The 25,385-nt window shown below is 53.2% G+C and overlaps 2 protein-coding genes across 3 annotated transcripts in view; one reads left to right on the top strand and one right to left on the bottom strand.

Annotated features, from left to right (window-relative positions):
* Window positions 1–25,350, top strand: part of EIF2AK1 (eukaryotic translation initiation factor 2 alpha kinase 1) — a 39,143-nt gene extending 13,793 nt beyond the window's left edge. The window contains exons 6-15 of one of the 2 annotated variants that reach the window (XM_062180627.1): window positions 288–368; window positions 994–1,090; window positions 2,400–2,457; window positions 4,216–4,522; window positions 6,228–6,339; window positions 9,882–9,982; window positions 19,826–19,937; window positions 20,123–20,205; window positions 21,137–21,370; window positions 24,457–25,350. In XM_062180627.1, coding sequence (XP_062036611.1) covers window positions 288–368; window positions 994–1,090; window positions 2,400–2,457; window positions 4,216–4,522; window positions 6,228–6,339; window positions 9,882–9,982; window positions 19,826–19,937; window positions 20,123–20,205; window positions 21,137–21,370; window positions 24,457–24,588 — 1,317 coding nt within the window. In that variant the 3' untranslated portion in view covers window positions 24,589–25,350. Of the gene's footprint in view, window positions 1–287; window positions 369–993; window positions 1,091–2,396; window positions 2,458–4,215; window positions 4,523–6,227; window positions 6,340–9,881; window positions 9,983–19,825; window positions 19,938–20,122; window positions 20,206–21,136; window positions 21,371–24,456 lie in introns of both variants that reach the window. The other variant, XM_062180626.1, reaches the window with a different exon arrangement.
* Window positions 11,995–15,702, bottom strand: ANKRD61 (ankyrin repeat domain 61). Its single transcript, XM_062180908.1, has 3 exons — window positions 15,473–15,702; window positions 14,374–14,468; window positions 11,995–12,943 (listed from the first exon to the last, which is right to left on the bottom strand). Exons 1-3 carry the CDS (start codon window positions 15,689–15,691, stop codon window positions 11,995–11,997), a joined length of 1,263 nt encoding a protein of 420 aa, XP_062036892.1. The 5' UTR covers window positions 15,692–15,702.
* Window positions 25,351–25,385: the final 35 nt, after the last annotated feature.

Here is a 25,385-nt window from a genome sequence, read left to right as displayed (position 1 = left end):
TTTTACCTGTTTTCCTAACCATGTTTTCTGGAAACCTGGCACTTTTTCTCCTGTAGTTAATTTTTGTTTAAAAATGTGTTAGGCACAAGTGTGCTGCTGCGCGCGGGACCTTCCGGAGCCCTGGGCTGGTTCTTGTTCTTTGTGAAGTGGGCACAGGAAGGAGACCTGTCTTTGGCTCGGTTTTACCTGGTGTAGTTGGGATCACTTAAGTGCAGATTGAAAGAGCTGTGTTAGTCAGTTGGAAGTTTAATGGCATGATGTATTTTGTCTTTTCTTCTGCTTTTTAGGTCAGGAATAAATTAGATGGCCAGTATTATGCAATTAAAAAAATCCTGATTAAAGGTGCAACTAAAACAGATTGCATGAAGGTATGATGTTTGAAAATTATTTTGAGTTATTGTCTTTAATTCTGTGTAAAAGAGTTACATATGTACACATGTTGTTTATTTGGCGAATACTTGTAAGAGTCAGGTGATAGTATAGTAAATCTTAAAACCGAATTTCTGTTAGATGCGATGTTTTTAAAGGTTAGGTTGATTGTATTTCAGGGCCACTGCTCTAGAACTTAATTTCCACATCAGTGTGTGAGACAGACAGCTTGTTGGAAACCAGGGGGAGCCCTGGTCAGGTCCCCAGTGTTCTCCCTGCCCTGCTCCGAGCTCTGTTTGTGCCTCGTCTCCGAGTCACTGCCCTTCGTGCCCTTGGAGTGGTAGTGACAGTTGTAATTTTATTTACCTTGGAGGACTAGTGCGGGGCTCAGATGTGAGGGCACTGATAGATTAGCTATGTAGAGTGCTATGTAAATACCAGTTATCTAGTTCCAAAGCAATTGCCATTTGTCACTCACAAGAAAATTTCCATTATTTTTAATAGTTTAAAGTCCTCATCTAGATGGCTTTTTATTATTTTGTTGTGGAACAAGGAGTTTTTGATGCTATGAATACTTATCAAATTGTTGGTAAGAGCCAGGTCTAATGATATTTCTTTTCTTAGGTATTACGAGAAGTGAAAGTGCTGGCGGGCCTCCAGCACCCTAATATCGTAGGCTATCACACCGCGTGGATAGAACATGTCCACGTTCACGTTCAAGGTGAGCAGCTTTGTGGATAGAAATGTCCATGTTCATGTTCAAGGTGAGCAGCTTTGGATGGTGCAGGATGACCATCTTTGATCCACAGAGCTGAGGATTTTGGAACATGGCAGATTTTGAATTAGGGGTGCTAGACTGTTAAAAGTCTACGCAGGTTTACCAAAATGCAGAAAATTCTGAAATCTGAAACACTTGCAGTTCCAGGCTTTTTTTTTTTTTTTTTTTTTTTTTTTAAGATTATTTATTTGAAAGACTTACAGAGAGATAGAGCCAGAGAGAGTGAGAGAGCGAGAGAAAGTCCATCCGCTGATTCCTTCCCCAGATGACCACAACAGCCAGAGCTGTGCTGATCTGAAGCCAGGAGCCAGGAGCTTCTTCTGGGTCTCCACGTGGGTGCAGGGACCCAGGGTCTTGGGCCATCTTCTACTGCCTTCGCAGGCCATAGCAAGGAGCTGGATCACAAGTAGAGCAGCCGGGACACGAACCAAGGCCCATGTGAGATGCTGGCGCTGCAGGCAAGAGCTTTAACCCACTGCGCCACAGCACCGGCCTCATTTCCAGGCCTTTTGAGCAAGGGATATTTCAGCTTAAGGGCCAAATCTGGCCTGCCCTTGATTTTTGCGTACCAAAAGTTGAGAATGATTTTTACACTTTTACATTCTTGTTTTTCATCTTTTTTTAAAGATTTGTTTATTTACTTGAAAGGCAGTTACACAAACACATACACACATATACACACACACACAGAAATGTCAATCAGTCTATCTTCCAGCCCCTGGTTCACTCCCCCAAATGCTGCAGCGACATGGATTGGGCCAGGCTGACGCCAGAAGCCTGGAACTCCATCCAGGTCTCCCATGTGGGTGGCCGGGTCTCAGGCCCTCGAGCCATCTTCTGCTGCTTTCCCAGGTGCCTTCCCAGGGAGTTGGATTGGAAGTGGAGCAGCTGGGACTTAAACCTGCACTCATATCGGATGCTGGTATGGCAGTGATGGCTTAACCTGCTGTGCCACAATGCCAGTTTTTACATTTTTAAACAGTTAAATAAATAAAAAAAAGGAATATGTTGGGAAAAATTTGTCATCAGGTCTTCTGCAGAAAGCTTGCTGAACCTGGCAGTAGTTGAACAGCTCTGTTTGTGGGCCTAGAGGGTGGCAGGCATTTGAACACACTTGTTACCTTGTCTGGCCGAAAGGCCATGACATTTTGACTCGTGGGTTCACTTGCATTATTTGTGTATCTTAGCTCTTCTTGGACTGTAAATTGGAAAACTGGGTGCACTGAGGATTTTTTTTTCCCTTGTCCAGCAGACAGAGTTCCGATTCAGTTGCCTTCTCTGGAAGTGCTCTCTGACCAGGAAGAGGACAGGTATGTGGATTGGTGTCACTTGCACACGTGGGACGTTGGCCTGTCACCTGCAGTGGATTACCTTTGTCGTTTGCTACCAGCAGCTCGGGAGGGGTGCTTCAGATTTTCCTTTATAGCAGCTTTTCTTCTTCATTTTTTTTTTTAAAGATTTCTTTTATTTATTTGAAAGAGTTACCGAGAGAAGTAGAAACAAAGAGAGAGGTCTTCCATCTGCTGGTTCACTCCCCAGATGGCCGCAACAGCCTGAGCTGTGCCAATCTGAAGCCAAGAGTGAGGAGCTTCTTCCACGTCTCCCACGCGGGTGCAGGGGCCCAAGGACTTGGGCCATCTTCTACTGCTTTCCCAGGCTATAGTAGAGAGCTGGATCGGAAGAGGAGCAGCTGGGACTAGAACCAGTGCCCATATGGGATGCCGGCGCTTCAGGCCATGGCTTTAACCCGCTGAGCCACAGCCGCCAGCCCCTCAGTTTTTTTTCTTTCTTTCTTTTCTTTTTTTTTTTTTTTGTTAATAACAAAGTTGCAGGCTAAATTTGCATTTATATGCCTCCAAAATCCCTAATTTTACTAAAGCTCTTCCTTTTTTTTTTTTTTTTTTTTTTTAAGATTTTGAGAGGCTGAGAGAATGTGCTTCTACCCACTAGTTCACTCCCCAGATAAGTGCAGTGGCCCCCTGGCCAGGAGCAAACTAGGAGCCAGGAGCTCAATCTGAGTCCCTCACACGGAGGGCAGGAACCCAGTAGTTGGGCCATTACCACTGCCTCCCAGGGTCTGCGTTAGCAGGAAGCTGGAGCCAGGAGCTGGAGCCGGGCATCGAACCCAGCACTCCACATCAGGACATGGGCATCTTGTGCTAGGCCAGATGCCTGCCATGTTGTGGGTTATTTTCATTACAAAATGTTAAATTATTTTCCTTTTCTCAGATATTTCCTGTCCCCCCCATTTATATTTATTTAATATTTATTTTATTCATTTGAATGACAGTTACAGAGAGATGTAGAGAGAGAGAGGTCTTCCATCCACTGGTTCACTCCCCAGTTGGCCGCAATGGCTGGTGCTATGCCAATCTGAAGCCAGGAGCCAGGAGCTTCTTCCAGGTCTCCCACGCAGGTGCAGGGGCCCAAGGACTTGGGCCATCTTCTGCTTTCACAGGCCATAGCACAGGGCTGGATTGGAAGTGGGGCAGCTGGGACTCTAACTGGCACCCCTATCGGATGCCGGCACTGCACGCAGTGGCTTCACTTGCTGTGCCACAGCACCAGCTCCTCCTGTCACTATTATAAATAAATATTGTTTAGATAGATTTGATGTCATTTTTTCAGAAGTTTGCTAAGAAAATTCATATAGACATAGACTGAGGGACAGTTGAGTCCCTCTTTTTTTTTTTTTAAGATTTATTTTAATTAATTGAATGAAAGAGTTATAGAGAGGAAGGGAGAGAGCTAGAGAACTTCCCATCTACTGGATCTGCTGGCTCACTCCCCAAATGGCTGAACGGGGCTGGGCCAGGCTAAAGCCAGGAGTCAGAAGCTTCTTCTGGGTCTCCCACATGGGTGCAAGGCCCAAGCACTTGGGCCATCTTCCGCTGCTTTCCCAGTCACGTTAGCAGGGAACTGGATTGGAAGTGGAGCAGCTGGAACTCGAGCCAGTGCCCACGTGGGATGCCAACATTTACCTATTACACCACAGCGCCGGTCCCAGCTGAGTTACTCGCCCTGTGTTTTTGCAGTGTCTTTCATCTTTGCTACTTTTTTGTCTCCAGAGATCAATATGGTGTTAAAAATGATGCAAGCAGCAGCTCATCCATTATTTTCGCTGAGTTCTCCCCAGAAAAAGAAAAATCCTCTGATGAATGTGCCATTGAGAGTCAGAATAACAAACTGGTGAACTACACCACTAACGTAGTGGTGAGGGGCACCGGTGAGTTTGAATCGTCCACGGGGCGCCAAGAGAACGGCTCGATTGTGGAGCGTCAGCTGCTGTTCGGGCGTAACTCAGACGTAGAAGAGGATTTCACGTCCGCGGAGGAATCTTCTGAGGAAGACTTAAGCGCGTTGCGGCACACAGAGGTAGCGGGCTCTGTGAGGGATGGTGACTGTGCAGCCCACCCTGTCATCCCCTGTCTGCTTTGGCTCCTGCGCCCTGTGTTCAGTGCCTTGCACGCCACCCCCCCCCCGCCCCGCTCCCCATGGAGCCTTGCTTCATCCCCAGTAGTCCACTGTGACCTCCCTCACTGGGTCTCTGGTGTCTCGGCCTGTGTTCAGGTCCTGCACGGGGCCCCGTTCCCGTTCCCCTTGGGGCCTTGCTTTGCCCCCACTAGTCTACTCTGACCTCCCCTCGCTGGGTCTCTGGCGTCTCGGCCTGTGTTCAGGTCCTGCACGGGGCCCCGTTCCCATTCCCCTTGGAGCCTTGCTTCGCCCCCACTAGTCTACTCTGACCTCCCTCGCTGGGTCTCTGGCGTCTCGGCCTGTGTTCAGGTCCTGCACGGGCCCCTGTTCCCGTTCCCCGTGGGGCCTTGCTTCGCCCCCTCTAGTCTACTCTGACCTCCCTTGCTGGGTCTCTGGGGTCTCGGCCTGTGTTCAGGTCCTGCATGGGGTCCCGTTCCCCGTGGGGCCTTGCTTCGCCCCCTCTAGTCCAGTCTGACCTCCCTCGCTGGGTCTCTGGGGTTTCGGCCTGTGTTCAGGTCCTACACGGGGTCCCTGTTCCCGTTCCCCGTGGGGCCTTGCTTCGCCCCCTCTAGTCCAGTCTGACCTCCCTCGCTGGGTCTCTGGCGTCTCGGCCTGTGTTCAGGTCCTGCATGGGGTCCCGTTCCCCGTGGGGCCTTGCTTCGCCCCCTCTAGTCCAGTCTGACCTCCCGCGCTGGGTCTCTGGCGTCTCGGTTCTCTCTCGTTCGTGCCCTGCTGCTGGAAGCCTCATTCATTCTATTTCTGCTGTTTGCTGGCATCGTGTTGTAGAGATGCTTTCTACAACAGCTGTTCAGCATGGGGAGGGGGCGGTGACTTTCACTGAGTCCCAGTGGGACGCCCAGGTCAGGTTTTCAGATCCTGTTGCGGAACGTGCTGACACGTGGGTCAGACTCAGCCCACACTCGCCAGTACCAAGAATTCGTGTTAGGAGGTCTTGGACTTCGACAGGGTCTGCATGTGATCTGTCTTGTCAGAATTACAAAACTGGGCTTGTTCTTGTCAACGAATGTATGTGTGTATGTATATTTTTATGAAACACAAAATTTTGAAGTTTTACCCGAACTTAAAGGAGTTGAATTTGAAAATCTTTTAGTCAGAATTATTTCATTTCTCAGTAGAACATTTGGAAGTTTTTCATGGGTGCCTAGTTAAGTGAGCTGCAGTGGACTTAATATTAGTTTACCTTTTTCTTAGTTATGTACAGTGTGAGGCCAGCCAAAGCACATACAGTTTGGGGTATACATAGAGTAGGGGCGTGCCTTCCTTGCTGGTTTATCTTCATTTTAACGACTATTTGTGTAGGGAGCAGACCCGATAGTGTCAGAGTTGGTTCCTGAGTGTTGTGTTCAAGAGCTTCTGCCGCCGGGCCCCTGCCTGGCTCCTCCCTGGCCTCCCCTGTCTCCTTGCCTGCCCACACCCACGGTTTTCATGATTGCCCCACTTAGCTGTCTCTTTCACAAGGCCTTTGGGCTTTGGGCAGGCCTGCGTCCTCAGCAGGCAGCCGTGGTGCTTGGCTTGGAGTAGGGTGGCCCGAGTGAGTCACGGGGGGGAGCTGTGCACGGTGAGAGCGCAGTGTGTCCTCTCCTAGGTGCAGTACCACCTGATGCTGCACATCCAGATGCAGCTGTGCGAGCTGTCCCTGTGGGACTGGATTGCCGAGAGGAACAGGCGGAGCCGAGAGTGTGTGGACGAGTCTGCCTGTGAGTACCGTCTGGGTCCGAATGCCGGAGCGGGAAGGAAACACAGTCAGAGCTTCTCTGTTGAATGTAGGGACTGCTTCCGGCTACTTGACCCGTTTAATTATTATTTATAATGGCAACTCCCTTTTTCTTAAGTTTTATTTTGTTTATTTGAAAGGCAGGGTGACAGAGCACAAGAGCATCCTCCATCTGCTGGTTGCTTCTCCAAATAGCTGTGACAGCCAGCTCTGGGCCAGACTGAAGCCAGGAGCTCCATCCGTGTCTCCCTCATGAATGACAGGGCCTAAGCACGTGGGCCGTCCTTTGCTGCTTTCCTAGGTGCATTAGCGGGAAGCCGGATGGAAGCGGAGCAGCTGAGGCCTGAATCGGCACTCTGATACGGGATACCAGCTGTGCAAGCAGCAGCTTGATTTGCTGAACCACAACACCGACCCTGGTGGCAAATGTCTTTTAAAAAACTTTTCTGGGGCTGGTGCTGTGGCTTAATAGGCTAATCCTCCGCCTTGTGGCGCCGGCACACCGGGTTCTAGTCCTGGTCGGGGCGCCGGATTCTGTTCCGGTTGCCCCTCTTCCAGGCCAGCTCTCTGCTGTGGCCCGGGAGTGCAGTGGAGGATGGCTCCAGTGCTTGGGCCCTGCACCCGCATGGGAGACCAGGAAAAGTACCTGGCTCCTGCCTTCGGATCAGCGCGGTGCGCCGGCCACAGCGCACCAGCCGTGGTGGCCATTGGAGGGTGAACCAACGGCAAAGGAAGACCTTTCTCTCTGTCTCTCTCTCTCTCACTGTCCACTCTGCCTGTCAAAAAAAAAAAAACAAAAAACAAAAACCTTTTCTGTTACTGTTGTTCTTATTTGTTTCTATTTATTTGAAAGGCAGAAAGAGAGAGGTCCTCCATCTTTTCACTGTAACAGCTGGGTCTGGGCCAGGAACTCAGTCTGGGTCTCCCACGTGGGTGGCAAGAACCCAGGCACCTGAGCTGTCAATGCTGCCCCCCAGAGTCTACATCAGCACGAAGCTGGAGTCTGGAGTGGAGCTGGGAGTTGAACCCAAGGACTCTGACGTGGGTTGAACTGCTAGGTCCGACTCCTGCTCCTCACATTAATTGTTCATATAATTGCCCTGGGATAGGTCTTGGCCTGTGGAATTTTACAAAAAATTCTATTTCTGAGTCTCATGTATGGCCAGAATTTAAAATTATTGTATTAAATTTTTATTTATGTGTTTTTGTTTTATTTGAAAGGTAGAGAGAGACAGAGATGCAGAGAGATCTTCTGTCTGCTGTGTCACTCCCTCAGGTCCTCAGTAGCCAGGCCTGAGCCAAGCCAAAGCCAGCAGCCAGGAACTCAGCCTCCATGGGAGGCAGGGGCCTGGGTACTTGAACCATCCCCTGCTGTGCCCCACGGTGCCTGTTAGCAGGAAGCTAGAAGTGAGGGCGGAGTTGGGACTCAGCCTTGGGCACACCAGTATGGGCTGTGGGCATCCCACGTGGTGTCTTGACCACTGTGCAAATGCCTCTGGTGGGTTATCAAACTCGAAGATGTGAGTAACCTGTTTTTAAGTTAAGATGCAACGAAACATCAGTCGCTAATCACTTGTCCACGCCTTTGTTCTGAGACATGTCAGCGCATTCCAAGTCTGAAATGTGCTTCTGATGGGAAGACGGGAGCGCAGTGTCTGTCCATGCGTCCAGTGTTGCTTCTCTGCTTCACACGACATCAGGAGCGGGGAGGCCTGCATTGTGCTGCAGCAGGCTAAGCCACCGCTTGTGATGCTTGCATCCCTTACCAGAGTGCTGGTTGGAGTCCTGGCTGCATTGCTTTCTTTTTTAAAATTATTTTATTTAGTATTTATTTCTTTATTAGGGAGGGAGAGGGAGAGACAGAGAGATACCTTCCATCGAGTTGTTCACTCCCCAAATGGACACATTGGCCAGGGCTGGGCCATGCCGAAGCTAGGAGCCAGGAGCTTCTTCCAGGTCTCCCATATGGGTGCAGGGGCCTAAGCACTTGGGTCATATTCTGCTGATTTCCCAGGTGCATTAGCAAGGAGCTGGATCAGAAGAGGAGCATCCAGGACTTGAACCGGCACCTATATGGGATTCTGGCATTACAGGTGGTGGCTTTACCTGCTGTGCCACAAGCAAAGCTGGCTCACTGCTTTGCTTTCAATCTAGCTTTCTTTCAGTCTGTGCCTGGAAAGGCAGCGGCAGGTGGTCCACGTCCTGGGCCTCTGCCCCCATGTGAGAGACCCAGATGGAGTTTCCAGATCTGGCTTTGGCTTGGCCCACACCCGGCTGTTGCTCACAGTTGGGGAGTGAACCAGGGGATGGATGATCTTTCTCTTCCTCTGTCTTTCCCTGTCGCTTTGCCTTTCAAATAAAAAAAAATTTTTTTTAAAGTTCTAACTTTGTAGGGCAGCCCTGTTTATCAGTTCCCTTTTTACATTTCGTCACTCCCAGCAGTCCCCTGAGCAGCAGCCTGGGTGTGAGTTCCAGCTGTGGTGCTCATCAGGCCACTGCTCTCGTCTGCTCCTTCCCCTGTGAAAGGGGACTGTCCCTACTGTGTAGCCTTGCTGGGAGGACTTAGAGCAGGAGGTGGAAGGATCTGGCAAGTCGCCAGGCTCCAGAGACGCCGCAGTGAGTTCAGACTGTTCCCACTGGGCCAGGTCTGTGGGAGGCGAGTGAATCTTCTCATGTGCGCACACACACACATACGTGCGTATACACACACAGGGTTTTCCGTCTTCTGAAGTACTTGCTCAGGTATGTAGTAGGTAGGTAGTGTGAGAAGAGACAGTTGCTGTCTGTGTGGAGTGGGTTTGAGCTGTGAGACCGTCAGGCCCACTTAAGGAGAAGGGTGCAAATAGTGTTCATATTCTTGAAGGTGAACAGTACTACGTTCATGTATTAAAATTATTAAACTAACTTGGCGAGAAAACAATTTCTTTCTGTATCAAGTTTGAGTTCTACAAAACCTCTCTGCCTTCTAAACTCGCTTGTCATGTCATGACCATTTAAACAGACGAATGAGTTCATTTCCTTTTTTAATCATATAGTTCACTTCTCAGTCGTGTTGGACAATGAAGCTTTCTGAATCGGTCTTCCAGATGATGGGAGTCCTGCCCCGAGCCAACATGATTTATCCTTTTCCTTATTTCATTCTCTATGTTGTATTTAGTCCACTGTGGCTAGGACACCAGGCTTATTAGCACTAAACTCCAGGAGGTTAAGCACTGGAAGGAACTTAACCTTGACCTACCCCAGCCCCCTGATGCCTGTGGAATGTTTAAAAGCAATTAACACTGGAGCTCTGAGTGAAGTTGGAGGACAAAATCTGTCGATGGTTGGGTGCCTGTCGGTCATGCCTTCTTGGCTAGTCAAGGAAAGCGTATTTCTAGATTTTGGGGCCTTCTGGAGTGCTGACTTTGTTCAAAATCGGAAAGTGGCCGAAGTATCAGATGTTGATGTGTTTACAGCCATCGTGACACTTAGGTGTTAATGCAAAGCATAAGGAAATGACACGAATAAACTTTTTTTTCCTTCAAGGTCCTTATGTTATGGTCAGTGTTGCAACAAAAATTTTTCAAGAACTGGTGGAAGGTGTGTTTTACATACATAACATGGGCATCGTGCACAGAGACCTGAAGGTGAGTGGGGCCGTCGCCTTCTTGTCGGGGTGACTCGATGTTGGGTCACTGGACTGCTGGAGACCTCGTGGCGCAGGTCACTACTAAGGGGGTCATTGTCACTTTTTTTTTTTTTTTTAATTTTATTTTATTTGACAGAGACAGTGAGAGAGAGAGATAGAGAAAGGTCTTCCTTCCATTGGTTCACTCCCCAAGTGGCCTCTATGGCCTGCACTGTGCCGATTTGAAGCCAAGAGCCAGGTGCTTCTTCCTGGTCTCCCATGCGGGTGCAAGGCCCCAAGCACTTGGGCCATCCTCCACTGCCCTCCCGGGCCACAGCAGAGAGCTGGCCTGGAAGAGGAGCAACCGGGACTAGAACCTGGTGCCCATATGGGATGCCGGCACCACAGGTGGGGGATTAACCAAGTGAGCCACGGCGCTGGCCCCATCACTTTTATGAAATCATCATCGCGTGGCATGATGGGACATGAAACCTTAGGCTGTTAAAAGCATTTGTTTTTGAGTGTTTAAAAGTTCCCTATGGAGTGTGAGTGCTGTTTTCAAGGGTGCACTGAGTCCTGATGTCACTGGTGATGGGAGATGTGCTCGATGCTGACAAACACACGGTCTCAGAGCCATAGAGGAGCAGTCTGTTTCTGTAATTGTCCATCTGAAAGGATGTTAGCATGGGAGCATGTTTTTTCTATTGCAAATATCTAGATGTCTGTTTCATCTTTTTTTCTATGAAAGACAGAAAACAGAAAATGTATATGCTTTTGGCTGTAAAGTTGTTACAGATTTATGTGAAAGGGAGAGAGAGAGAGATAAGAGACAGTGAGAGATTTTCCACCCACTGGTTCACTCCTTAAATGCGTGCAGTATCTGGGGCTGAGCCAGGCTGAAGCCAGGAAGCCAGGAACTCCATCCTGTCTCCCAGATGGGTGGCAGGGATCTAAGTACAGGGACCATCTTCTGCTGTCTCTCAGGCACATTGGCAGGAAGCTGGATCTACAGCGGAAGTGGGCCTTGCTCCCAGGCACTCCGACAGAGGATACAGGCATCCCAAGAGGTCGTTCAACCCACTGAGCCAGGGTGAAGGGTTTCACATTAACTTGCTTACTTTTCAGGTAAAATTAGATCACAGAAAAGGCATTTCAGAGAAAATGTAGGAGGGCCAGCATTGGGGTGCCACACGTTCAACCACCACCTGTAGTGTCAGCATCTCACAGGAGCGCCGGATCGAGTCCTGGCTGCTCCACTTCTGATCCAGCTCCGTACTAATGCTCCTGGGAAAGCAGCACAAGATCCATGGGAAACTCAGATGGAGTCCCTGGCTCCTGGCCCCTGGCTTTAGCCTGGCCTAGCCCTGGTTATGGCCACTTGGGGATTGAACCCACAGATAGAAGATCCCTGTCTCTCTCTGTCTCTGTAACTCTGTCTTTCAAATAAATAAATAAATCTCTAAAGAGTTAATATTGCTGGCTGGCTGTTGGGCACAGCTCTTAAGATGCTGCTTGGCATGCTCGAATCTAATATCAGAGCGCCTGGGTTCAAGAACCCCAGCTCTGCTTCCGATTCCAGTTCCTGCTAGTGTGCAACCTGGTAGGCAGACGGTGATGGCTCAAGTACTTGGGTCTCTGCCACCCATGTGTGAGAACTCAACTGAATTCCAAGCGTCCTGATTTCAGCCTGGCCCAGCCCTAGCTGTTGAAGGTTTTGAGTAGTGAACCAGTGGATAGAAGATTTCCTCTCTCTGTCTCTCTGTCTCTCTGTCTCTCCGTCTCTCCATCTCTCCCTCCCCCCTCCCTCTCCCTCTCTTTTTTCCTTTCAAAGAAAAATATATAAGAATGTTTTTAAAAATACATAAATCACTTTATTTTTTGGAAACAGCTTAAGAGCCAATAGTTTGTATCTTTGAGGTATAGGAAGCGATGAGTTCAGTATTTCCTGTAGGTGGCCTGAGAAGGTGGTCTGAGTGAGTGAGGTTCTCGGGTGCTGTGGGCCGCGGAGGCGCTACCTGAGGAGGTGTGGCCTCACCTGAGGAGGTGAGCCAGGTCCGAGGAGCGTAGGTACATGGAGCTCCAGAGCTGCTCCGGGAGCAGCTGCTTCAGGTATTGCTTGTGCTTCTCGCCGTACCTGTTCCTGATGTTCCTTATACAGATCTCCTCTAGGGGCAGCGGCCTGTGGGATAGCTTGACTAGCGTTTTCCTTAGGAAGTGGAATTGGGGTGTCATGATTCCTGCAGGGAGGACCCCTTGGTTGTTGGTCAGTCTCAGCGGGTAGGTGTGCCTGAGTAGCCTGGCCAGAAGGGCCACGTCTCGGATATTGGAGCTGCGTTGAAGGTACATGTGAATGGGAGATTCCCCGTTCTTGGTTAGGATGTTGGCATCGGCTTCAAACTTAAGCAGGAGGTTTATGACGGCCTCCCTGCCTCCGAAGCACGCCTCGTGGAGGGACGTCTGTCCTCGGTGGTCCTGCGCGTTGACTTCGGCTCCGTGTGTCAGCAGCAGGCGGATGCAGCTCACCCCCACGGCCAGCAGCTGGCCTGCCTTGCCTGATGCTGTGCACACCGCCAGCTTCAGGGCTGTGTTCCCCGTGGAGGAGACGGCGCAGTTGACGTTGGCCCCGCAGGCGATGAGTGCCTCCATCATGTCGGCGTTGAGGGCTTCCGCAGCCATGTGAAGGGCTGTCATGTGGGATTTGTTAACAGCGTCGATCAGGGCACCGTTCTGGACCAGCAGGGAGAGCAGGGGCTGGGACCTGTGTTTGATGGCCAGGTGGAGGGGTGAGGACTTGGTGCTGTTGTCCACGTATGTGTTCACCTGAGCTCCGTGTTCACACAAGATGCGCAGGCACCTGATGGCGTTACTCTGAACGCTTCTGTGGATCTTTTGGATCCTGACGTCTGGTTTGGTCCACACGCTGGGAGCGATCGGCCAGTGCAGTAGCATCAAGTGCAGTGTGGTGTGGCCTCTGATGTCCCTAGAGTAGGCGTTGATGACATGTTAAGTTCATGGGCAGGACTCAGCCTGAAGACTTAACACCTAAGGGGGCAACATGTATTTAAGGTAACGCCACTTAGTTAAAGAAGCGTTTCAGAATCTGTGTCCCTGAATAGTATCTTAGCTCTTGGAGGGCTCAGGGGTGTGGTGGCTGCATCACCTCCTGCTGGGACCCAGCTCCAGAGGCTGTTGAGGCCTTGCTGTATGCCCAGCGCCTGTGCAGTGCGGGGTCAGATGAGTAGGCGTTTGACAAAGTTGTCTGGACTTGGTATGAGTTCTCGTCATCAAGGAAGTGAGCCGAGGGGGCCAGGACTCCCGTTCACTCAGTTGTGAGCGGCTGAGTGTCTGCTGCTCCGCCTGGCAGCGGACGCGGGGGACCAGGCATTCTGAAGCTGTCATTCCCTGCTCCAGGCCTGGCACAGAAAGGTCTGTCGGGGAGTGTGGCCGCCCCGCTGAGGTCAGAGTGTGGCTTTTGGCTCATGTGAGTTTGTGTCGGGAGTGTGGCCGCCCCACTGAGGTCAGAGTGCGGCTTTTGGCTCATGCGAGTGTGTCAGGGGAGTGTGGCCGCCCCGCTGAGGTCAGAATGCGGCTTTTGGCTTATGTGAGTGTGCGGGGTGTGAGGCCCAGGCTGGGGGTGTGGTGGGACAGTGAGAAAGTCCTCCCGTGATAGGGTGCAGTCGGGAGCGCAGGGCAGGAGGGAGGTGGAGTTCCGCAGCGGAGTAACTCTGGGAGGGGCAAGGTTCTCGCCAGGGTGGAAGCTTGGCCTGGGGATGGTTTGAAGCATGGGAGAGGGTGACGGAGGCGCCCCTGAGGAGGAGAGGCCAGTGGTGGGCGAGTGACGGACAGGGTGGAGGGGCTTTGAAAGCTGAGGTGGGTTCCTGGGAGGAGGCTGAGAGCGGGACCCATCAGAGGGCTCTGAGGCACAGTGAGGTTTCAGAACCAGGGTTCTGTGATTTTTATGACGTGCCACTCATTCCTTCAGTAGTGTTTAGCAGGCATTTAGAGTGTTGGGCTTCCGGTTAGGTGGTGGGGATGGCGTGATGAGCGAGCTTGACTCCTCTCTCATGACCTGAGGGCCATCACCCAGCACCTTCACTCCCTGCGTTCTTACTTTTCCTACCGAACTTCTGGAGGGCTGTGGCCAGGACCCGTGCACCTTCTCCACACTGCTGTGAGGAGTCGGTGCTTAGTATGCGCTGGTCTGGCCCACTGGTTTGTGTTCTGGCGTCGTGGCCCGTTTCTCAGTCTTACCTGTCTCACCTAGTCAGTAAAGAGGTCGGAGCATTGAGAAACCTTGTCATTTGTGGGGCAGCACTTGGGGCCAGTGGGTGAGTCCAGACATAACTGAGAAGCGTGGCGTCTCAGTCAGGGGCGGCCTCGTTTAGAAGTGGCCGCTGTGAGTCCCCTTACCTGGCTTCCAGGTCAGCGCCGTGCTCCAGCAGACACAGCAAGCTCTGCGCCTTGCGGTAGCCTGCCGCCAGGTGAATGGGGACCACCGTCTGGGTCTGTTTGGGGGGAAGCAGATGCGTTACCGGCAGCCCTTGGTCGGTGAGAGTCGTTTCTGCCATAGCTTCGCCATGCTCCCAGGGAAGGGGGTTTTCTGTCTCACTGGTTTAGTTTTTTCCTCTGTTATGTGCATTGGAAATTTACTTTTCTATAACATGTTTTAAATGACCAAAACCCATAGAGTTTCATATGATGAAATCTGTGTTTTACAAAAACATAACTTTATTTACCCAGGCTCCAGAAAGAAAACTGAGAACTTGGGCATGAATGCCAATTGCCGTGCCGGCACTGAGTCCTTAGGTTAACCAGAGTCGCTGACAAGCAGGTGTTGTGTTTTCTGGCTTTGCCGGAGTCAGGTGCATCCTGTCGGCAATGAAACCTGTGTTTCCGGGCTTTGGGAGACCATGCAGCCTGTGTTGTGTGTGTGGTAGCAGAGCGTTTAAGCCGGTGTTTCTGGTGGTTTCACACCGAGCCTGCACCGTAAGGGGAGAGGGGAGGATGACTTCCTGTCTGAAGATCTTTTTTTTCATCGGTAAGGTAATCATTGAGCACAAATTTAGACGATGAAAACACACCCGTTAGAAAAACAGTGTTTCCACTGCACAGGCATAGTGGGTAGGGGTGAGGGTGATGGTCTGCTCCTGCTGGCACATCTCCCAGCAGTGTGTGTGTGTGGCAGGGGCTGGGGGCGTCACTGGTGTGGGGAGCACTGCCTTGTGGGGTGGGGGCTGGGGTCGACGCCAGCGTGGGGAGCGCGGCCGTGTGTGGTGGGGGCTGGGGGCGACGCCAGCGTGGGGAGCGCGGCCGTGTGTGGCGGGGGCTGGGGGCGTCGCCGGCATGGGGAGCGCGGCCATGTGTGGCAGGGGCTGGGGGCGTCGCCGGCGTGGGGAGCGCGGCCATGTGTGGCGAGGGGCTGGGGGCGTCGCCGGCGTGGGGAGCACAGCCGTGGGGGGCGGCTGGGGGCGTGGCCAGGTGGGGCAGCTCTGAGGGGAAGGGCAGGTACCTCGATGAGCAGTAATCGGTAGCTGCGGTTGTTGGCCAGGATGGTTATGGGCTGGTTCACGGGGTGGATTCTGAGGAGCGCCTTGATGGAGGCGCAGTCTTCTTGGAGGATGGCTTTGTAGAGTTGGAAGTGCAGCTCGGTGGTGAGGAGGCGGTCCTGGGGGCGCAGGTCACCGTCCGCCCCCGGGCTGCGGCTTCCCCTCCGGGTTATATTTCCCATGAGCAGACTTACGAGCGAGGGCTGAAGAGTTCAAGGGAAAATGCCGGTGTGGAGTGGGTTACTTTCCATCTCTTTGTGATGATCAGTTCTAGAACTGTTCTAGAATTTTGAGACCCGTATCCACAAACACGGTTCATTTTAGTGTTAGAGCCGGTCTATTCCTGATCGTATGGTGCCAGATGTCGGCATACACAACTTTGAAATTGTCATCTTACATCTAAGATTATTTCTGTTTTCTCTCCCAATTCAGCTATATTTCAAGTGACTAAAAAGCTAAAATGGGAAATTACACTATGGTTATAATAAAAAATTAAAATGCCTGCATTTAAAGTAAGAAAAGCCCTTCATGCTTTCAGTTTTCAGTGGCCTCTCCCCTCCTGCCGGCACAGGGGCCGTTCTTCACTTCCGTGGGAGGTGCTCAGCGCACGTGCCCTGAGTCTGAGACGCTGCCAGACAGAGGCTCACCTGTGCCCTGCCATGTGGGCCACCCTGGCTGACCCAGGACAGTCATCCGGGATCTTAACACCCAAGTTTGTTCATGGAAGCCTAGAAATCTGACTTGTTAGAGGATGTGGGGCGATGGAGTGCTGGCACTGTGTGTACTGCGTGTTCTACGGCAGGAGAGCAGGCGGGGTGTGGAGGCACCGTGTGTACTGCGTGTTCTACAGCAGGAGAGCAGGCGGGGCGTGGAGGCACCGTGTGTACTGTGTCCTATGGCAGGAGAGCAGGCGGGGCGTGGAGGCACCGTGTGTACTGTGTGCTACGGCAGGAGAGCAGGCGGGGTGTGGAGACACCGTGTGTACTGTGTCCTATGGCAGGAGAGCAGGCGGGGCGTGGAGGCACCGTGTGTACTGTGTGCTACGGCAGGAGAGCAGGCGGGGTGTGGAGGCACCGTGTGTACTGTGTGCTACGGCAGGAGAGCAGGCGGGGCGTGGAGGCACCGTGTGTACTGCGTGTTCTATGGCAGGAGAGCAGGCGGGGTGTGGAGGCACCGTGTGTACTGTGTGCTACGGCAGGAGAGCAGGCGGGGCGTGGAGGCACCGTGTGTACTGTGTGCTACGGCAGGAGAGCAGGCGGGGCGTGGAGGCACCGTGTGTACTGTGTCCTACGGCAGGAGAGCAGGCGGGGTGTGGAGGCACCGTGTGTACTGTGTGCTACGGCAGGAGAGCAGGCGGGGCGTGGAGGCACCGTGTGTACTGCGTGTTCTATGGCAGGAGAGCAGGCGGGGTGTGGAGGCACCGTGTGTACTGTGTGCTACGGCAGGAGAGCAGGCGGGGTGTGGAGGCACCGTGTGTACTGCGTGTTCTATGGCAGGAGAGCAGGCGGGGCGTGGAGGCACCGTGTGTACTGTGTGCTACGGCAGGAGAGCAGGCGGGGCGTGGAGGCACCGTGTGTACTGTGTCCTACGGCAGGAGAGCAGGCGGGGTGTGGAGACACCGTGTGTACTGTGTCCTACGGCAGGAGAGCAGGCGGGGTGTGGAGGCACCGTGTGTACTGTGTCCTACGGCAGGAGAGCAGGCGGGGTGTGGAGGCACCGTGTATGTGTGTCCTACGGCAGGAGAGCAGGCGGGGTATGGAGGCACCGTGTGTACTGTGTGTCCTACGGCAAGAGAGCAGGCGGGGTGTGGAGCACCGTGTGTACTGTGTCCTAGGGCAGGAGAGCAGGCGGGGTGTGGAGGCACCGTGTGTACTGTGTCCTATGGCAGGAGAGCAGGCGGGGTGTGGAGGCACCGTGTATGTGTGTCCTATGGCAGGAGAGCAGGCGGGGTGTGGAGGCACCGTGTATGTGTGTCCTACGGCAGGAGAGCAGGCGGGGTGTGGAGGCACCGTGTGTACTGTGTGCTACGGCAGGAGAGCAGGCGGGGTGTGGAGACACCGTGTGTACTGTGTCCTACGGCAGGAGAGCAGGCGGGGTGTGGAGGCACCGTGTGTACTGTGTCCTATGGCAGGAGAGCAGGCGGGGTGTGGAGGCACCGTGTGTACTGTGTCCTACGGCAGGAGAGCAGGCGGGGTGTGGAGGCACCGTGTGTACTGTGTCCTACGGCAGGAGAGCAGGCGGGGTGTGGAGGCACCGTGTGTACTGTGTCCTACGGCAGGAGAGCAGGCGGGGCGTGGAGGCACCGTGTGTACTGTGTGCTACGGCAGGAGAGCAGGCGGGGTGTGGAGGCACCGTGTATGTGTGTCCTACGGCAGGAGAGCAGGCGGGGTGTGGAGGCACCGTGTGTACTGTGTGCTACGGCAGGAGAGCAGGCGGGGTGTGGAGGCACCGTGTATGTGTGTCCTACGGCAGGAGAGCAGGCGGGGTGTGGAGGCACCGTGTGTACTGTGTCCTACGGCAGGAGAGCAGGCGGGGTGTGGAGGCACCGTGTGTACTGTGTCCTACGGCAGGAGAGCAGGCGGGGTGTGGAGGCACCGTGTGTACTGTGTCCTACGGCAGGAGAGCAGGCGGGGTGTGGAGGCACCGTGTGTACTGTGTGCTACGGCAGGAGAGCAGGCGGGGTGTAGAGGCACCGTGTATGTGTGTCCTACGGCAGGAGAGCAGGCGGGGTGTGGAGGCACCGTGTGTACTGTGTGCTACGGCAGGAGAGCAGGCGGGGTGTGGAGGCACCGTGTGTACTGTGTCCTACGGCAGGAGAGCAGGCGGGGTGTGGAGGCACCGTGTATGTGTGTCCTACGGCAGGAGAGCAGGCGGGGTGTGGAGGCACCGTGTATGTGTGTTCTACGGCAGGAGAGCAGGCAGGGTGTGGAGGCACCGTGTGTACTGTGTCCTACGGCAGGAGAGCAGGCAGGGTGTGGAGGCACCGTGTGTACTGTGTCCTACGGCAGGAGAGCAGGCGGGGTGTGGAGGCACCGTGTGTACTGTGTGCTACGGCAGGAGAGCAGGCGGGGTGTGGAGGCACCGTGTATGTGTGTCCTACGGCAGGAGAGCAGGCGGGGTGTGGAGGCACTGTGTGTACTGTGTCCTACGGCAGGAGAGCAGGCGGGGTGTGGAGGCACCGTGTGTACTGTGTCCTACGGCAGGAGAGCAGGCGGGGTGTGGAGACACCGTGTGTACTGTGTGTCCTACGGCAGGAGAGCAGGTGGGGTGTGGAGGCTCCGTGTGTACTGTGTCCTACGGCAGGAGAGCAGGCGCGGTGTGGAGGCACCAGGTGTACTGTGTCCTACGGCAGGAGAGCAGGCGGGGTGTGGAGACACCGTGTGTACTGTGTGTCCTACGGCAGGAGAGCAGGTGGGGTGTGGAGGCTCCGTGTGTACTGTGTCCTACGGCAGGAGAGCAGGCGCGGTGTGGAGGCACCAGGTGTACTGCATGTTCTGTTTCTTAGAATGGCAGAGTTAGAGAGAGAGGATGGGGAGAGGGCTTCCATCTGGTAGTTCATTCCCCAAATGGCTGCAACAGCCAGGTCGAAGCCAGAAGCCAGAGCTGCTTCTGGGTCTCTGGCTCCCCCATGTGGTTGTAGGGGCCCATGGACTTGGGCCATCTTCCACTGCTTTCCCAGGGACATTAGCACGGAGCTGGATTGGAAGTAGAGCAGCTGGGACTCAAAACCGGTGCCTACATGGGATGCTGGCACTGTTGACAATGGCTTAACCCACTGCACCACAGGGCCAGCCCCAAAATAAGAGAGTAACTTATGTGTACCCCAGGAATTCCTGATTTAGTTGGCATAGGGATTGGCTTTGGATGTTAAGATTTTTTAAAACTTCCTTGATGAGTTAAATGTGGAACTGAATTTTTAGAAATTTTTGAGAGGCAGAGAGAGAGAGCGTCCATCTGCTGGTTTCCTCTCCAGATGCCCACAGTGGTCTGGGCCTGGCCGAATCTGGGAGCTAGGAACTTAACCCAGATGTCCCTTGTTAGTGGCAGGGACTCGGTTACTTGAGCCATCACCAGCTGCCTCCCAGGGTCTGTATTAACAGGAAGCTGGAATGGACTGGAGCTGAGACTCGAACCCAGGCACTCTGATATAGGATGTAGGCATGCTCGCAGCATGCAGCCTGTGCCCAGTGCTTGCCCCTGCTCAAGTTTTTTAGTTTTTTAGGGGGCTACCTGCTCCTGAGTTGAAAATTCTTAATACGCAGAAGTTTTTAATATTTAAGGAAACGAAGCACTTGACTGGTTCTGTTTGTTTACAGCCTAGAAATATTTTTCTTCATGGTCCTGATCAACAAGTGAAAATAGGAGACTTTGGTCTGGCCTGCGCCGACATCATCCAGAATGCGGCCCGGACCGGCAGAAACGGGGAGAGTAAGTTTGCATGGGAAGACGTGATTGAGTATGTCAGTATTTAAAGAGAATCATAACTACTTAATAGCGAGTAAGATGAAGAGAAGCAGCAGCCCTTGTTGCTAGGAACCCCAGCTCGTAGTGAGTGTCTTCAGTGTTGACAGGGTCAGCACTGCAGTGTCTAACGTGTGGCCTTCTAAACCTAGGAGCACCCACACACACCTCCCGAGTGGGCACCTGTCTGTACGCCTCGCCAGAGCAGTTGGAAGGATCGGAGTATGATGCCAAGGTAGTGTCTGTCGCTTTTGTCCTTGTATCCAGTTCATTCTGCAGACGTCAGCAGCAGCTGGCGCGGCAGGTGCAGAGGTCCTGTGCTGGAGGTGTTTGTGGCGATGGCTGAGCACCGCAGAGAGCCCCTGGGCATCGACTGCTCTAGTGCGAAGCCGAGCTTCCCAGCTGAACCTGGCCGCTGCTTTCAGGCCAGCTTACTGGCGTATTTCTAAGTCCACGGGTGGCACACGCTGTTTCTGAAGTGGGCCTGCCTTTCCCAGCATCACTGCTCACCCCGGAAGCCAGGATTCCTGCGGGTCTGTAGGCAGCCGAGTGTGGGTGAATGAGTGTTCCAGATCAGCCTGACGTCGGATGGAGACACTGTCACGTTTAATCCCCATTGTTCCTTGGGGAAAAGTTAAAGTAAATCCTTTCCTGAGAATAACAACCCAGTAAGTTTGATGAATTATTCATCTTTTTAGTGGTTGGGAAAGAGCTTCCAGAAAAAGCAATGGCTGTGCCTAAATCCTGTGCAGTAAAAAACCTTCCTAAAAAGTAGCACAGATTTTATGCAGTTTGTTAAATGTCACCAAGAATTCTCGGTGACGACTGGAGGCACACACAAGGCAGAGTGGGCCTTGAGCCGTGTGTGGCCCCGTGGCCAGCAGCACAGGCTGAGTGCACGTCGCTGCCTGGCGAGGCCTGGATTGCCAGGAGAGCGGAGCAGTGAGGTCGGCAGTGTGGCCCTGAGCGCCGTGAGGGGCGGGGCATTGTGCCCGTTCCTCTTCTGAGCAAGTGCCCTGGGCGCCCCTCTTCTGTGACAGTTGGGTTGAGAGTCGCAGCCGTTGCGCGTGCTGGGGAACCCTCTGCCGTGTGGGAGGGCGGCACACGGAGGTGGAGACGGTGCTTTCCCGTTGCCCTTTGTCTGAAGCCGTGTTTCTCTCACCCAGTCAGATATGTACAGCGTCGGCGTGATCCTGCTGGAGCTCTTCCAGCCCTTTGGGACAGAGATGGAGCGGGCAGAGGTCCTGACAGGTGTGCGAGCTGGCCGGATACCCGACTCCCTCAGTAAAAGGTGTCCGGTGCAGGCCAAGTACGTCCAGCTGCTGACCAGGAGGAACGCGTCCCAGCGGCCGTCCGCCCTTCAGCTGCTGCAGAGCGAGCTCTTCCAGAACTCCGCGCATGTATGTAGCTGTTTGTGATGCTGGGGAAACCGCAAGGCCTAAAATACGTTCAGATAATGGATTGCGCTGGGGGAAGTACAGTGCGTTTTAGAATACGGTTTGTGCGAACAGTTTAAACCTGTTGTCTGTGTCCCCTGCCAGCTGTGCAGTTGAGGTCGTGGTCCGCCCGCTGCCCGCTGTCCCTGGAACTTTGTGTCTGGCCTCGTTGTGCAAAGCCACTGGAAAGCTTGCTTTTTCCCTTCGCACTGTGGGACAGTGCCCCCTGCAGTCATTATAGAAACACCTGCTAACAGAAAGGTGACTTGGGGATTGGGAATACTGGTGCACATCCTGCCGTGCCCGGCCTGCCAGCTTTTGCATTCACCATGCGCTGTGACGTCGTGGTGCTGCCTCAGGGCTGCCCTTGCACTTCCTCCTTCCTGTCCCCTTGCTGAGTGCCAGGTGTGGGTCTCATTCTGCATATACGAGAAACAGCCGGTGACCCACCCACTCTAGTCCCCTAGAAACTTCCGGGATTGATTAAAAGCTTCATTCAAAGGCACAGTCACGGGTCACAGGTCCTATGGTGCTTGCTCTGCAGGCCAGCCGTGTCGGCGTTACCTAGACTCTGCCCACACCTGAGCCAGCACCTGCGTGTTCAGGGTTCTCGAGTGATGGACACACAGCGCTGGGGCAGCAGAACCTGCTGCCGTGGTTCCCCAGGTGTGGTCTCCAGATCAGCCGGCCTGCGACCACCGGGAACTTGATGGGCGGGCTCCTCAGGCTGTCAGGAGGAGTCCTGGGAGGAGAGGGGACCGCAGCCTGTGATTTTGGGAACTGTGTGGTGACTCTACCCCGCTGTGCCCCAGCGCCAGCCCCCCATGTAGTAATTCTTGAATCAGGAGAGCTGGTGTGTCTTCTGTTTAAAGCTCACTGATCTTCAGGTAGAACAGTGAGTTTTATTATTAGCCTGAGTGGTAAAAGGTATAGTTTTCTTTTTTGCAAAATGTTTGAAAATAACAGACGTGGTTCTTAAAGTCAAGCATCTGTGTCCTCTTCATCAACCCGTAAGACACCTGGTCAGGACCGTGCTTGCTTATGTTTGTATCAGGGACTTTTCCCGTCTTGTACAGTTTTGTTCAAAAAGTGAGCCCTGTGATGCCAGCACTGAATGCCGGATCGGAGTGCTGGGTGCAATCCCGGCTGCAGTTAGAAGATAGCCCAAGTGCTCGGGTCCCTGCCACCCACGTGGATGGCGCTCCTGGCTCCTGGCTTGGGCTTGGATGAGGCCTGGCGTTTGTGGCCATTTGGGGAGTGAACCAGCAGACTGAAGATCTCTGTCACTCTTTCAAATAAGTAAATCTTTTTTTTTAAGTAATCCACCCTACACATAGCCATATAATAATTTTTAAAAAATATTTATCCATTTATTTGAAAGGCAGAGTTACAGAGAGGCAGAGAAATAGAAACGTCTTTCATCTGCTGGTTCACTCCTCAAGTGGCCTCAGCGGATGGAGCTGGGCCGATCTGAAGCCAGAAGCCAGGAGCTTCTTTCGGATCTCCGATATGGGTGCAGGGACCCAAGAACTTAGGGGTCATCTTCTGCTGCTTTCCCAGACTACAGCAGAGAGCTGGGTTGGAAGTAGAGCAGCCAAGACTCAAATCAGCGCTCATATGGGATGCTGGCGCTGCGGGTGGTGGCTTTACCTCTTAGCCACAGCGTCGGCCCCTAGTAATTGCTTTAATGTGCAGAGAATTTGCTTTGCATGGTAGTATGGGGCCATAAAATTGAAAGGGATCTCAGTGGTCAGTGGGAGAGTTATGGTTGCTCTTGGACCTTTGGAATTTATCAGAGGAGCAGGCATTTTGCTCAGTGCTTAATGTGCCAGTTATGACTCCTACATCTTAGTGTCTGTTTCTTGTTTTCTAAGATTGATTCGAAAAGCAGGGTGACAGACCATCCACTGGTTCACTCCCCAAATGGCCACAAAGCCAGGAGCCTGGCACTCCCCTCTGGGTCTCCCATGTGGGTACCAGGGGCCCAAGTAGTTGGGCCATGTTCCATTGCTTTCTCAGGTGCATTAGAGAGCTGAAGTGGAAGTGGAACAGCCAGGACTGAAACCGCTGCATCAGTATGGGATGCCGGCCCACAGAGTGTTTGGGTTTGAGTCCCAGCTCTGACTTCCTGCTAACGTAGACCTTGGAAGGCAGCAGGCTGAAGCGCTGGGTGACTGCCACCTACTGGGAGATCTGGATTGAGTTTCAGGCTCCTGACTTCCACCTGACTCAGCTGGGGAATGAACCAGTGGGTGGGATTGAGCTCTGTGTCTTTTATCTCTACCTCGCCAATCAAGATGCTGTCATAACAAACTTCTTGTCAGCAGTGGACGTGGAAATGAGAAAACTGTACAGCTGATGTTGATCTCGTGTGCTGGGACGCAGGATGCTGGAGACACTGAGGATCCGGCACTGCCCCTTCATCGAGTGTCACGTGACACCAGCCGTCTCACGTGCCTGGGCCGGGCGTCACACCCCTCCCCACGTGTGGACTGGCTTCCGGCATCTTAGGGTTGTGAAACATCGCAGAGGTTTTTCAGTGACAAGTTTTTTTTGTTTTTTTTTTTTTTTGGTATCACTCTCCAGGACAACTTCACTCCCGCTCCCATTCCCGTTGCTGATGCTCAGCCCCTGTGGCAGCACCCCTCCCCCGTCTCCTTTATGTCTGGTTTCAGTTTGCTTCCAGCATTGTCGCTTTTGGTTGTTTTTGCTGCACTTGGGTCCTTCCTGGCCAGTTCCCTTTGGGTTCCCCACTGGAAGACAAGGCAGCATGACCACGTGCACAGCGACCAGTCGCTGAGACTTTGACGTGGTGTCATTGGGCCCTGATGGAGAGGTGCACTGATCAGTTTGGGAACCGAAGAGCTTAACCCAGCTGCAGTGAATCCGTTGTGGGCTGATCCTCGAACCAGGCCATTGGGCAACGTGATACGTAACCTGGTGGAGGTGACTGGGGCTCACGCGCACTGGAACCGTGCAAAATGAGGACGGACCAGATTTTTCCAAGGGAAGTGGCTGTTTTGATGAGGCTTAACGTTTTCTCTTTATAGGTTAACCTCACCCTACAGATGAAGATAGTAGAGCAGGAAAGAGAAATCGAAGAACTCAAGAAGCAGCTGAGCCTCCTCTCCCAGGCCCGAGGGGTGAGGAGTGACAGGCGAGACGGAGACCTCCCTGCCTAGCCGTCACTTGGCCACGTCACATGGGAACGTGGACTTGCACTTTCAACACTTAACTGGAATGGACAATTTCAACACTCAACTGGAATGGACAATTTCAACACTCAACTGGAATGGACAATTTCAAGCCTCCTTAGGTTCAGGCGGCACAATCCTCACAGCGTGACTCTCCCCTCACGCTGCTCTTCCCGGAGGTACCGCTTGGTGACCTTAGGACTGCTCCAAAGCAAACCTTTTATGCTTTTCCCGTTCCTATTCCACAAGTCCTATTTCTGAGCTTCCTACCTAAGTATTAACTAAATCTTAGGTATCAGTCTCCATTCTTTCTCCTTTGAATCCTGGCCCCTGGCCACCTCGTTCCTTTAGAAGCACTGCCCGGCCACCGCCCAAGGCCAGGCCTGCACCCTGGCGCAACAGCTGCCAGTCTTAGTCCTTTGCTGCTGCTGTGTTGCCAGAGACACCTGCTCCGCTCACTCCCTCCAGGGTGGAAGCTCAGCCTGTGAGCAGCGCCTCTGCTCTCCCCGGCTCCAGCCCAGCCCAGCCCAGCGCCACGCGGGCAGGCTTCGCACGCTCACCCCAGGTGGCCTCGGCACAGCTGCGACAGCATCTCCCCCGCACCCTCTGCCTTCTCAGCACTTGGCTCTCCCGCCAGGCTCTCCACTCACTCGTTTGTTTCCCGGAACTGTCTGCCACATAGTTGGCAGTCTTGATGGGACTACTGTACGTGATTCTGCTGAATTTTAAATAAATAAACCCTGCAAATCACTTGATGTTTGTTACTTGGCAACTGGCATAAATAA

This window comes from Lepus europaeus, chromosome 21 (genome assembly GCF_033115175.1).
Source record: "Lepus europaeus isolate LE1 chromosome 21, mLepTim1.pri, whole genome shotgun sequence".
In the NCBI taxonomy this organism is placed as follows: Eukaryota; Metazoa; Chordata; class Mammalia; order Lagomorpha; family Leporidae; genus Lepus; species Lepus europaeus.
The sequence above is the reverse complement of the archived record's forward strand: the minus strand, read 5'-3'. Positions and strand labels throughout refer to the sequence as shown.